The sequence below is a fragment of the Corvus kubaryi genome, unplaced genomic scaffold (genome assembly GCF_017639235.1).
Source record: "Corvus kubaryi isolate FWS band 111438036 unplaced genomic scaffold, C.kubaryi_AGA036_p1.0 37392, whole genome shotgun sequence".
Lineage (NCBI taxonomy): Eukaryota > Metazoa > Chordata > Aves > Passeriformes > Corvidae > Corvus > Corvus kubaryi.
In genome coordinates this window covers 712,500-724,515 of record NW_024581131.1, presented here as the reverse complement: position 1 = coordinate 724,515, position 12,016 = coordinate 712,500, and the positions used below count along the sequence as shown (strand labels likewise).

At 42.7% G+C, this 12,016-nt stretch overlaps 1 protein-coding gene across 4 annotated transcripts in view; it reads right to left on the bottom strand.

Annotated features, from left to right (window-relative positions):
- The window catches only part of SCUBE2 (signal peptide, CUB domain and EGF like domain containing 2), a 39,150-nt gene that overhangs the window by 17,809 nt on the left and 9,325 nt on the right, over positions 1-12,016 (bottom strand). For 2 of the 4 annotated variants that reach the window (XM_042038575.1, XM_042038577.1), the window contains exons 5-13: positions 9,473-9,598; positions 8,961-9,077; positions 8,003-8,092; positions 6,762-6,878; positions 5,631-5,753; positions 3,953-4,069; positions 1,492-1,614; positions 894-1,010; positions 219-305 (exon numbers count right to left, since the gene is read on the bottom strand). In XM_042038575.1, the coding sequence (XP_041894509.1) occupies positions 219-305; positions 894-1,010; positions 1,492-1,614; positions 3,953-4,069; positions 5,631-5,753; positions 6,762-6,878; positions 8,003-8,092; positions 8,961-9,077; positions 9,473-9,598 (1,017 nt within the window). The remainder of the gene's footprint in view (positions 1-218; positions 306-893; positions 1,011-1,491; positions 1,615-3,952; positions 4,070-5,630; positions 5,754-6,761; positions 6,879-8,002; positions 8,093-8,960; positions 9,078-9,472; positions 9,599-12,016) is intronic. The other 2 variants (XM_042038576.1, XM_042038578.1) reach the window with 2 other exon arrangements.

The following is a 12,016-nucleotide window of genomic DNA, read 5'->3' as shown; positions in this document are numbered from 1 at the left end:
ACTGATCTTTTTCTTTATTTTTAAGTCTCAGTTTGAATGATGCTGATGAAGCCACATAAGGGGAATTTTCTGCGGCAATCATGAACTACAATCATGAGGAAGAAAAAAAGAGACAGATTATAATGAAGAAGGAAAGTAGAAAGTCAACAGAAATACCTTTGTTTCACAATTATCAATGAAAATAAATCAAAGTATGTAACAGTAAATGTGGTGATTACCCAGCCAGCTGGAAGCATTTGCATTTTGCTGTTTTTTCTTAAGCTGAGAGGACCTGCCACAGGTGAGGGTGTAGGCATCCTGTGCTCCTAACAGACAGACAGACAGTACAGACACAGGCACAGTGCACACACTGAGGACTCATGTAGCATGAAACACATTTTAAATTGATTGGTATCATCATCCAGTGTTGTTCATGAAATACTCCACATTAGAACTTGTCTCTTCCTAAGCCTTTTAAAGGATTCAGGAAGAGAAACAGCATCTGTCCCATAGGCGCCGGCTGAGTGCGCACGCCGTGTCCTGTGGGATGGAGGGGCTGTGTGGGCAAAATCTCAGACCCCACGCAGGGCTGGAATGCCTTTGCCCCATTCACCAGTGCCTCTCAGGGCCAATTAAGGAATGGCCCGGGGAGCACAGAGAATTCTTCCCTGTCCTCCCCAGCTTCAAAAAGAGACTTGTCGTGAGAAGGGAATCTGAGGGTAGAGTGGTTATAAAAGACAAGGAAAGAGGGGCTTTCCTGGACACTGTCAGGGATACAACCCTTTATTATCTGCAGTGAAAGAGGAAAGATCTGTTTATTGACTACTTCTAGGGGCTTCCATGAGAGTTAGGAGGTTGGCCACTCTTACACTCTGTCCAGGATCACATGCTCAATTTTGTTAGCTTTGACTTACCAGAGAATACCTGGACATCCGGAGAGCAGCTCAAAAAGCATCTATCACTCCCACCACTCTTAATGCAGTGCAGCAATACCTTGGGTGACACATTATCAGACAAGGCACCTTTTGTCTCTAAATAAGATAAAACAAACACTCACAGAATTAAAACATCTCCCTTCACCCTACTGATAAATCAGCGTGCAGCTGCTTTTATAGCCAGTACCTGAGAGCACCCATGCAATTAATATGCTGTTTAGACAGAAAATTAAGGCAAAATAAAATCTCTGGAAGGTCACACCACAGAAGTAATTTCCTTTGTCATGAGCAAAACCTTCTCATGCAGAGGAACAAAAGGAAATAGAAGAATGAGCTAGATAAAAGCACAGGAAAGAAAGCATCAAAATCCCTCAAAGTATCTCCTGTTTTTGGGGTTGGTTTTCTGTTTGTTTTTATGAGTTTCAACATCACTACCATCATGCCTTGCTAAAAATTAAAGCAGAATACTGGGAACAATGACTCACACCACTTAACTGGACAGACCATCAAATTTGACTGCAACCATATGGCCCGTTAGACACATCAGGAGTAGAAATGTATTTACTAGACACCTTACCAACACAGTCCTTTTTGTTCCAGTGCAGCTTGTAGTTAGAGTGACACAGGCATTCATAGTCTCCCAGAGTGTTCACACACAGCTGCTGGCAACCACCATTGTTGATGCTACATTCATTAATATCTACAGAGGAAAGACAAAATACTTTTTAAAAGTTCCTCTTCCCAAAGTTCTGCACTCTAACTCTGTTAGGTGAATGTGGACACAAATACTGTTCAGTAGGGTTTTGAAAAGACTGCAGGAATGCTACCTGGACACCCACCTTGAAATAGCTTGCCTTCATGGAAATCCTTTGATAAATGTCAAAATACACCAAATACTGATGGCTCATAATTAAACAATATCCAGCATCAGCAATACAATAATGAATTAACTCTAAGAAAAGCAGATCAAGTCAAATCTGTATTGCACTCTGTCTGGGTAATTAATATTTCCAATTTGAAATAAAGACAGAACATGGGCAGGATTCATACTGACCAACCCTCCAAAGGGCTCTGATAGAGACAACTGCTATGGAACACTTTGGCTCTGTGGGCAAACACCACCATTGTGTCCCCCTTGTCTCTCTTGGCCAATTCTGGGGCCTTGTCCCGCCCAATAAATGCCAACAGGAGGAGAAATCACTGACAACACGACACATGCTGCCTCTAGTGCAAACTTGCATGCTGATGCAGAATATACCATTCAGCAGTGCTGTATCCCAGGGGTCAACACTGGGGCCAATACTATTTATCCTCTTCATTAAACCTGGACGGTGGGACAAGAGTTCACCCGCAGCAAGTTCACAGATGACACAAAACTGGGAGGAGTGGCTGATACACCAGATGGTTGTGACACTATTCAGGGGGACCTTGACTGCCTGGAGAAATGGGTCAATAGGAATCTCATGAATTTCAACAAAGGTAAATGAAAAGGTCTCTGTCTTTTCTGCTCGGATCCACGCTGAGGAAGGCTTCACTTCTCTCCCATAGCTTTAGGGCAATTGTACATAAACCCAGAAAGCTGCCATCAAGAAACCTCTTGAAAGTCCCATAAAGTTTGTGCATCTGAGGGTACCTACTTCCACATACACATATCTCAGTGGCAGTAAGTTCTTGTCACTGCTGTCCCCAAACTAGATACCCTCTAAGGAACATTTTGTTAGAAAACACTGCAAAACGCATTACAAAACCAGTCTGATTTGGGGGGAAAATATGCTCTTAACAGAACTGAGACAGCAGGGGTAGGAATGAGCAGAGGAATAATGGAGAAAGAAGGCAACACCTTAAACTGGTACTGCTGCCTAAGATACCACAAAATCAGCCCAAATCTTTGGTTTTCATTGACCTTTTGTTAGGATGGCAACCTCTTATCCCCAGCACTTACTGACTTCTTCCACAGAGGTCAGAAGGTGTATTCCCAGTACCCTACCACCTCTGACCAGCCTGTGATTGCCAGTCAATGAGGGACTCACTGTGGTATGGGGATTAACATCTTCTGCACAGGGGTATGACAAGAAAAGGCCAACTAACAGCCAACAGCAAAATCACAGTTCCTTTTCCTTACTGGTAGCCAAAAGAAATTGAATTAATGCAGAGGAATTAACCAGAACTCTTCTTTTACTAAGTAGAGCACATGACAGTGTTATTCCTTATCCAGATAAGTTCCCCTCTTCATCAGAATAAAACACAGTGATGTTGTAGCCCTGTAACCTTATTTGCAGAATTTCTAGAGACAGAGGGTAAAATGGACAGGCACACAGATTTCTGAATTGTCATCTCCAACTGTGCTCATTCTGCCTCAGAAATAAAAAGGTCTTACTCAGAATTAAGTAAACTTTGGAGTCAGTAAGGTCTTGCCTAGAGCTTATATGAAACAAGTTTGATTCAATTTAGTGTCCCAGTTTTTCATGTTTCCTCATGTCAATTCTGGGAATTTTTCACATGTTAAGGTTCTACGAACAGCTTTCTCTTTCCTTGAACCGTTCTTGTAGGAAAGACATAAAAAATTTAAGAGTATTAATCTTGGCCAGGCTAAAGTGGTACTACACCAGCTAAATTCCAACCTACATCACATGAGGATCTGACACATGCACAAGAGCAACCTGCAGAACTGTAATTTTCAGAGTCACTCAGAGCTTCTGGTTCTTCAAGTCCCACTCCACTGACTTTTCATTGAAGTCAATGACTCTTCTGCATGTGAAAATTGTATTGAATTCTGGATTTCAGATCCAAGTACAAAACCCATCAGTTTGTCCTAATAGTTACAGGTCCTTTTTGCATGCACGGTGTAAAGGCAAAATCACTTGAGCAAAGACAGAAATAAGCAGGATCAGTTTCTACTTTTGCTGTGTCTCATTATCACAGCAAGGAGCAAAATTTACTCCGTAGGCCTCCTGCATCTGCCTCAGTTTGTGTCTTGCAGGGACACTAAGCAGACCTGTGGGAACAGCCCTCTGTGCCAGGGCCTGTGTGTAACTCACCTCCACAGTGTGTGAAGCCATACAGGGCATAGCCTTTGTTACAAGCGCACTCGAAGGTGCCAGGGTGATTGATGCACGTGTGGTCGCACGCCCGCTCGAAGGAGCATTCATCAATGTCTGCAAGGTTTAAAGGGATGCATCAGAACCTCTCAGGCTGGCCAGGGAGCCCTGAGGAGCCAACAGAGTTCAGCAACTGCAGAGATGTGCAGATTTATGTGAACTAAGCAGATTCTTTCAAAGCACATAATGTAACATAACAAAATGACAGTTTTTAGAAGAACGCTTGGTTTGCCAAACAAGCTTTTTCTTGGCAAGTGCAAAAACTGATGCTACATTTTTACAATTATGTTTAAAACAAATTATTTCTCCTCTATGGGAGAAGAAAACTGCTGACAAAACTCTTATTTCATTAAGATTACTCTACGTAGAAAAGAAGTCTACAAAGGAAAGCATTGCCTTTGTTTTTTCTCCCTGAATGGAGCTCTTTATGAATTTACAGTGCCTGATTTAAGCCTGCTGAGAATCACAGTGTTCTCTGAGAATGAACATTCATTATACCATCAAAAGTACCTAAAATTGCTGTGCTAGTACATTTTGCATGCCAGGTAAGAATGTTGCAAGACATAAAAAAAGTTCGCATCAACTTCACTAAGATTTTTTCATCAATCTTTTTCCTCGGGTTTTGGCATGCATCATGATATCACTTTTGAAACAGCCTAGGGAAAGTAACAGAAGTGGCAGGGGCAAAGGGGAGATGCATGTCTTTAAAATACATCCGTAAACAGTTTTAATTAAAAAAAACCAAAACAAGCTATCTTGAAAATCGGATGTTTATATAGCAACTTTTTTCCCATGTAAATAGTTGTCCTTCTTTGTCTATTTATAAAGGATAAGAAAGCACCAAAACCCTAGGTGAAAATTATTTTCTCTTGGTCAGTTCTGTTTTCTGAAATTCACCTTTAATGTCAGCTGGTTGCCTAGGAAACGGCATAGTTCCCCATTTGGCTGACTGAATTGACATTTTTTCATCCTGTTGCTTTTCCACAACCACAGACCATTTTGATCTTCACATTTTTTGTGCATTTAAGCAGCTTAAACAAGATTGATAAATCTATACATACAAACCACTATACAGCAAAGCAAATATGCTTTGTAGGTCTCACAGGAGAAATCCATGTCATCCTCAAGAGCAAATGCTCCAAGATGTTTTAGAGAATAGAGATTCCAGTCTGTCTACAGACCTGTAATTTCATAGATCATGTTATATCTTTTTCCTTAATAATGAGCTCATGGCAACTAAATATCCTATTAAGAAAAAATAGTTTCACTGTAATGGTGAATCAGTCGGTAAGATGGAGAGAGAGACATTGCTTAATTTTCCCTGTAAATTATTTTAAGATCATTAAGGCGGGAGGAAGCATTAACCTCGTAGAGAGCTTTTTAAGATGATGCTGTCTCTGTCCCTTCCAGATAATATCTCACTATGCCATTGAACATATCTCCTACAATAGCATCAAGCCAACTGTATTAACTCAACAGCTGTTTCAGAAGAAAAAAATCCAAACTGAGGAATGGAAATTATTCTGGAGTCCATTATCACTTCATCATTGTAGTAGATGTCCAAGCCACGCTGATTTGTCCTACTTTTGTTGTACCATTGTCTCTCTAGTGCACATACCTTGACAGGACTTCTCATCTGTTAATAATTTAAATCCTTTTCTGCAGCTGCAATCAAAACTGCCAACAGTGTTTTTACAGAAATGATCACAGCCTCCATTATTGGACTGGCATTCATCAATATCTGTAACAGAAAAAAAAGCCTTCAGCAAATAAACAGAGCTTCAGCCATCAACCTACTTCCAGTGCCAGATGCAGAAAAGAGTCACGTCCAGTCGGTTAGAGGAGCCCAGAAACAAAATCTAGTGAGACTACCACAAATTGTAAGGAAGATCAGATCCAACTCTTAAGAATGATCCAGCCCATTCAGCCCCAGGACAGTGTTATTTGCTCTCATTTAATATATTGCTGTCAGTTGCATTTGGGTAATGCATTCATAAAAGACCATTCCCTAAGTTCTGTTTGGAAACACTTTGACTCCAAGGCTCTCTAAGAGGTTTTAGTGTCTTAAACATTCTCTCCATTTCCTCTTCATAAGCCCTGCAGAAATCTCAGAGACTTCCTGAGCTACCCCATCCTTTCCACGGCAATAGTAGAATGAGGCCTTTATCTAATATCAATTGACTCAGGCCTGGCGATTTCATCATTTTTGCTTAGCAGAACAGCCTTAACATCTAATTACTGGAAAAGCAATATGATATACAACCCAACCATGCCTTTGGTCCTTGCCAGTGCCCTCATTAGAGGTGCTTGGCCCAGTGCATATTTATAAAACACATCCCTGTTTACACACTGATATTTACTTACCAACAGCTCTAATGTCCAGCTGGCTGTGGGTAGTACAGCAGGCTATTGCTATTGGACTGGAGACCTGTAAGTACCCACACACCTGCTGGCCTCTGCTTGACCACAGAGCTGTTCTTGCTGTCCCAAACCTCACCTCCAAAAAATGAGGCACAAGAGGTGGAAGTGGAGAGACGGAGGGCAGAGCAGAAGAGAATCTCTGCACATGATACACTTGATGTGGAGGAAACCACACCCTCTACCCCCGGTGCAGTCCTTCCTTTGGTCAGATTGCACACACCAGCCTTCCTCTGGACACTGGGCTGCCTTTGTTAGGAGATTAATACCTTACAGGACTTGGTAACACTTTACAGTCGTTGGTACACGTGTCCAGGAGTATAAAACCCACCTTTGCATGTCTTGCCATCAAACTGGAGCGTGAATCCAACAGGACAGCTGCAGTGGACGCCGGTGGATGTGTCCTTACAGGTGCGATCGCAGCCGCCGTTGTTCACTGCACACGTTTCTGGCCAACGAGACGAAGCTCAGGTTTGCTCAGGGAAATTATGATGGTACCAAGAAACATTGTGGGATACAAGACACAGTACCAAGCACACTGCTATTCAAACATTTAGCCTAGAACACACAAGCAACTGCTAAACGCATGTGTTGGCAAAATCCCTGCCTCAGCTATTTCCAGGTTTTTTTGGAAACTCTAGGAACCAAAATACCATCTTCTGGGTATTCTATTTGTGTCTTAAACACAAATCCCTGCTCCTTGATGATGAATCTCTTACTGTCAGTCTGTTTCCTTATGCCCGCACTCAATCCCGGCTGATCCTCTGACACTTCCCACCAATGGAACACCTGGTTTCACTCAGCACTACTAAACCAGTTTCCTTAAATCCCTCCCAGCTCACCTTCCCACATTACCTGTGCTCCCAGTCATGGTGGATAACACCCTCACTGAGCATCCCCTCAGCCTGGTAACCCAGGTGCCATTTCAACCAAAGTTTGTTCCTCTCACTGCCCCCTATGCAAACTGTGTCTCAATCTCACCAAATCTTTCTAGTGAACACTCCTAAAACACAGTTCTTCACAGCCAACCAACCAGAAATAACTCACTCTTCGGCATTCATCCTCTTGTCATCAGTCTAATCACCTCAGTCAGTCTAACAACCTTTTCACTGGCTGGACAAATGCAATTTTACATAGAATGTATTGATTGAGAGAGCTGCAAAAAACATTTTTTTATGTCTGCTTTTTGAAGTCTTCTTTCTAGCTCTATCCTCGTTTTCTGCAGCATCAAGCATATGCTACTTATTGTCAAGTTTTAGAGCTCTACTGGCTTATTCCCTCCCAGTCTCTCATCTCACATGCACTATTGGCACGCTGTGTTCAACCTCCAAGGGAAGACAGAGTGCATCTTCTTTCTTCCTCTGTCATTCTTTTTGAAAACAAGGCTATATGTTTAGAGGTCTGAACATTATGGAATAATATTATCTCCTTAAGAGGGAATGGATAATCTCAGGCAGAATTCAGCCCAGAGCTGAAGGTTACAACAAAAAAAAACCAAGAAAGCCCCACACCAATTCTTTGATCTAAATAGTTTCAACAAGCAGCAGAATTATTTTGGATCAGCACTTTTACCCATAAGCAACCGTCGCTTCACTCTCTTGTCCACATCAGCTGCTGCTGTAGTGTTTCCCTCAGAAATGTCAACAGCAGCCTCTTCCCTCTCTGTAAGGAACATGAAAAAAGCAAGTGAGTAAAGGTGCCCTGACCAGAATCCTCATCTGACATCCAACACACACACACACACTCAAACAGCTTCATCACATGCTGAATCAGAGACAGTCGGAACTGGCCAGGCAGAAATAAATAATTTTTAAAGAGCAAGCAGTAATAAAAATCATGAAGACCCTTCAGTCAAAACCATGAGAATACTCTGCTTTTGTGGCTTCCTTACAAGTCATGTTTGCTTCAGTACTCTTAACAAAACAAAAGATGTGCTACAGATGTAGCAAACAGCAACAAGATGAAAGAACTAATTGAACTGTCATGAACTGTTCTGTGAGGAGCTCACTGTCATCATCTATCGTGGGTTAATTGCAACGACCAGCCAGTTATGCCTGAGCATTTGATTTCAATCAACAGACAACAAACTCTTCCAGAGACTGGAAGAGTTTATCAATCTTAAGTACTTTCTTTACTGGATAACTGCCTTGCCAAAATTATACATTAATTGATTTCAGAGTCCCAGTTTTAACAGATGTACTCCTTGGTTACACTCTCTGACTCATGTTATTGAAGAAACTGAACCTAGAATACCCTAGAGGGGAGGAAACCTTCTTTGGTTAGTGACAGGCCTCGTGTTTCAGGGGGGACCAGTGATAATTACAGGTTGCAATAGTATTAGGTAGCTACTTATATAGGGAAGCATAAATTGCCAACCAACCCACACACTATCAGGTTCCCTAATTTTAAATTCCTTCACATTTTCTAGCCATGCTCTTATGAGGGGCATTAATCATGCACACACAGCACCACCACACCATCCTCGAGTTGGCCATCGACAGAAAACTACTTCCCTCCACCGCATACTGACCCAGGCAGGTTTTCCCATCCACGTGCATGACGTACTTGGGGTGACACCCACAAACAGGCCCATCATCAGCATCATCACACGTGTGCTGGCAGCCCCCATTCCCGTGGTTACACGTCACTGGGAAGAAAACACATGTCACTCTCACAAGTACTTCCAGCACTTTTGAAGGACGGTGTGCAATTCCATCGCCAGCTGAGCATCCAACACACCTTCCTAATGTGCCCCTGTCCTGAAGGACTCTGTGAGACTGAAACAGTGCAGAGCTCTCTCGTGGAGCTGAACTTCCCATCATTATGAATGATGGCACAACTCCCAAACTACAGACACTACAGCAGTTAATTGACCTGTGTGACAGTGTCCAGAAAAGACATCAATTCTGGTTTAATTCAAATGCACACAGTTCAGGCGTATCATCCCTCATTAGCTAAAACATACCAAATCCCATTTCACCGCAAACAGAACACCATTTGTTCACTTTGGGAAACCATAAGCATATGCAGAATGTTGCCTACAAATGCAGCTCCTCTGGTTCTTGGACAGCTCAAATCCTGGTCGGCATTCACAGGCAACTCCTCCTTTGGGCGTTTCTCTGCAGATGTGGGCACAGCCATGATCTTTGTTCATGCAGCTCATGCCTTCTGCAAAACAGGAAAGGTACAAGAGCTTCAGCACCCTCAGCACCTCTGTGTGCAGGCAACAAAGTCAGTTCAATACACACACATACTCCAGCCTGCTACCCTGGGAAGGCTCCGCAGGGTTGGGACAAGAAGTGTCAGCTTACAGAGAGGAAAGGCAGCAAGTCCAGTCCCGCATAGTCAATGGCCCCAAGGTTTCTCCTTCTGTGATCTTTTCTGTGCCCATGTTCTTTGACTGCAAGGTCAAAGAGCAACATCCACAGGTTTGTACAGCACCTGCATTCTCATTCAATGCTCCCACTTTATACCAGTGCTCATAAAACCTCCTCATTTCTTTTATAAAAGTGGAAATGTCCTGGCAAGATCCAAGTCCAAAGTGAAGTTCTTATTTCTCTGCTTAAAAGAGCAGCCAGCAGACACAGGAATGTTTAGAACAGCAGTCACAAGGGTCATCCCAGTTTCAATTACTGGCTTACAAAGCAGATTCCCAGAGTCATAACCTATCTCAGCAGTGACCAAGTAGACACCAGGCCGACATGCAGATTGCACACATGCTGTATATCAGTTCTCTTTTTGTTAACCATTTTGTTTTCAATTTTTTCCTGATTTCAGTAAATACCACCCAAGATAACATCACTGGGTATTATTACCATATTCTGTATTTCTACACACCTTCCCAGCTAGACAGAATTTAGTGCCAGTGCCTGCTTTAACCAAATGAAGAACCAGTGTGACACTAGTGACTCTATTTCTTTTGCTACACCTCCTAAAACATTCTGCCATTTTTATCTCTGCCAGTCCACACACAGCGCTCAGTGACTGCCAGAGTGTCCTGTCTGGCCTTTGCAAAAAGATAAAGTCAATTGAATGGGGAGGAATAGCTCCTAAAATAATTGTAAAAACTTCTTCCACCTTGCCCTATGGTTCAGTGCAATCAGTGGCTTTGCCATTGGCAAGAAGGTGGTACAGTCTGTACACACACAACACAAAAACACACAGCAGCTGGCTGAGTTACCCAAAGGGATCATTAGACCAAATAGGTTTTCTTTAACAGAATACCACAGATTTTTAATGAAGTCCTCTACAGTGCTACAAAACCAGAAAAGAGAAGACATCTGAATGCTCTCCTGGGGTATACAGAGAGCATAACTTTACCATCAAATTCACTGCCTTGGCACATCTGGCTTTAAAAGGACAAGTTACACCAAAATGTCCTGTCTCTCAGTGAGAACATTTCATTTGTGAAGACCAAGTGGAGCACACTTTGGCTGCAAGGGCTCATCCCACACCACCCCAGCGAACTCCACTGGAGCTGAGCAGATGCACAATCAGAAGCAGAACAGAAAGGGTGACCATGCTGCTGGAAAGGGATTCTGTGATCAATTCCACACCTTATATATTTTTTAAACTTACACAGCCCTTTTGGCAGCCTTATTGCTAAGTGAAACAAACCCACTGCATTGTGAGGCAGAGGTCACCATTATTCCACTCCACTTCAATTAGGTCCTTGTTCCACACTGCTATTCTCGCCCCCTGAAGCACCAGCTACAGGACCCTTTCTCTATTAATACAGCTTTAGGCAACAAAAGAATGGACTTTGCAGAGCCCAGATTATTCTGCTCTACTGGCTTTTTGATTCCTTTCCCACAGTGAGGACTCTCCAGAAGTCCAACAAGACAATGAGGCTTCAAAACCTGCAGTGCACAGACACAGCCCAAGGAGCCCACAGGAAAGCTGTCACCCATTATTGTGTCAGTCAAGGAAGGAGACAACCTATGAGGCCACAAATTAGCCTCATTAGCACTGGTGTTTTTGTGAAAGTTCTGGTCTTAAGCATGCAGTATGGTTTGGTCTGTTAGCTCGGAGGGGTTAGAGAGCATTAAGGGAATTAGCAGCTTAGCTTCTGTTAACAAAGTCACTCTTTTGTCTCTATTGAGCTACCAAAGGGGAAACTGTTCAAGCAGGTACTTTGGTAAAGTTCACTGACACCAAACAAATGGTTTCTATGCTCCATTTGGGATTGCTCCGTTCTGAGCGAGCAGAATTCAATCAGGTCTCCACAGAAAGCTAAAGCCGCACTTTCCAGACCAGGATGCATTTTAATAACAAAGTATCCATTGTGTAACAAGGTACTCCACCAAACCCACCAAAATCTAGCTACCCAAAAGGCAGTTTCATAGAAGATACCCATATCCACACATTCCAGCATTTACTATGGGGTTGCTGCTTGTTTCCAAAGGTCATAAACCTCTCCAAGCCCCATTTCATAAGGTTGTATTAAAAACACATCTGTAAAGCCATAAAAGCTGTGCAGCTGCAAACTCCTTGGTGGACACAAAGTCTCCCAGGTCACATTGTTCCAGTGCTGTTGCAGTGGCAGACTGTGGTCCAGAACCAAACCCCAAACAAATTTTGGTCAAA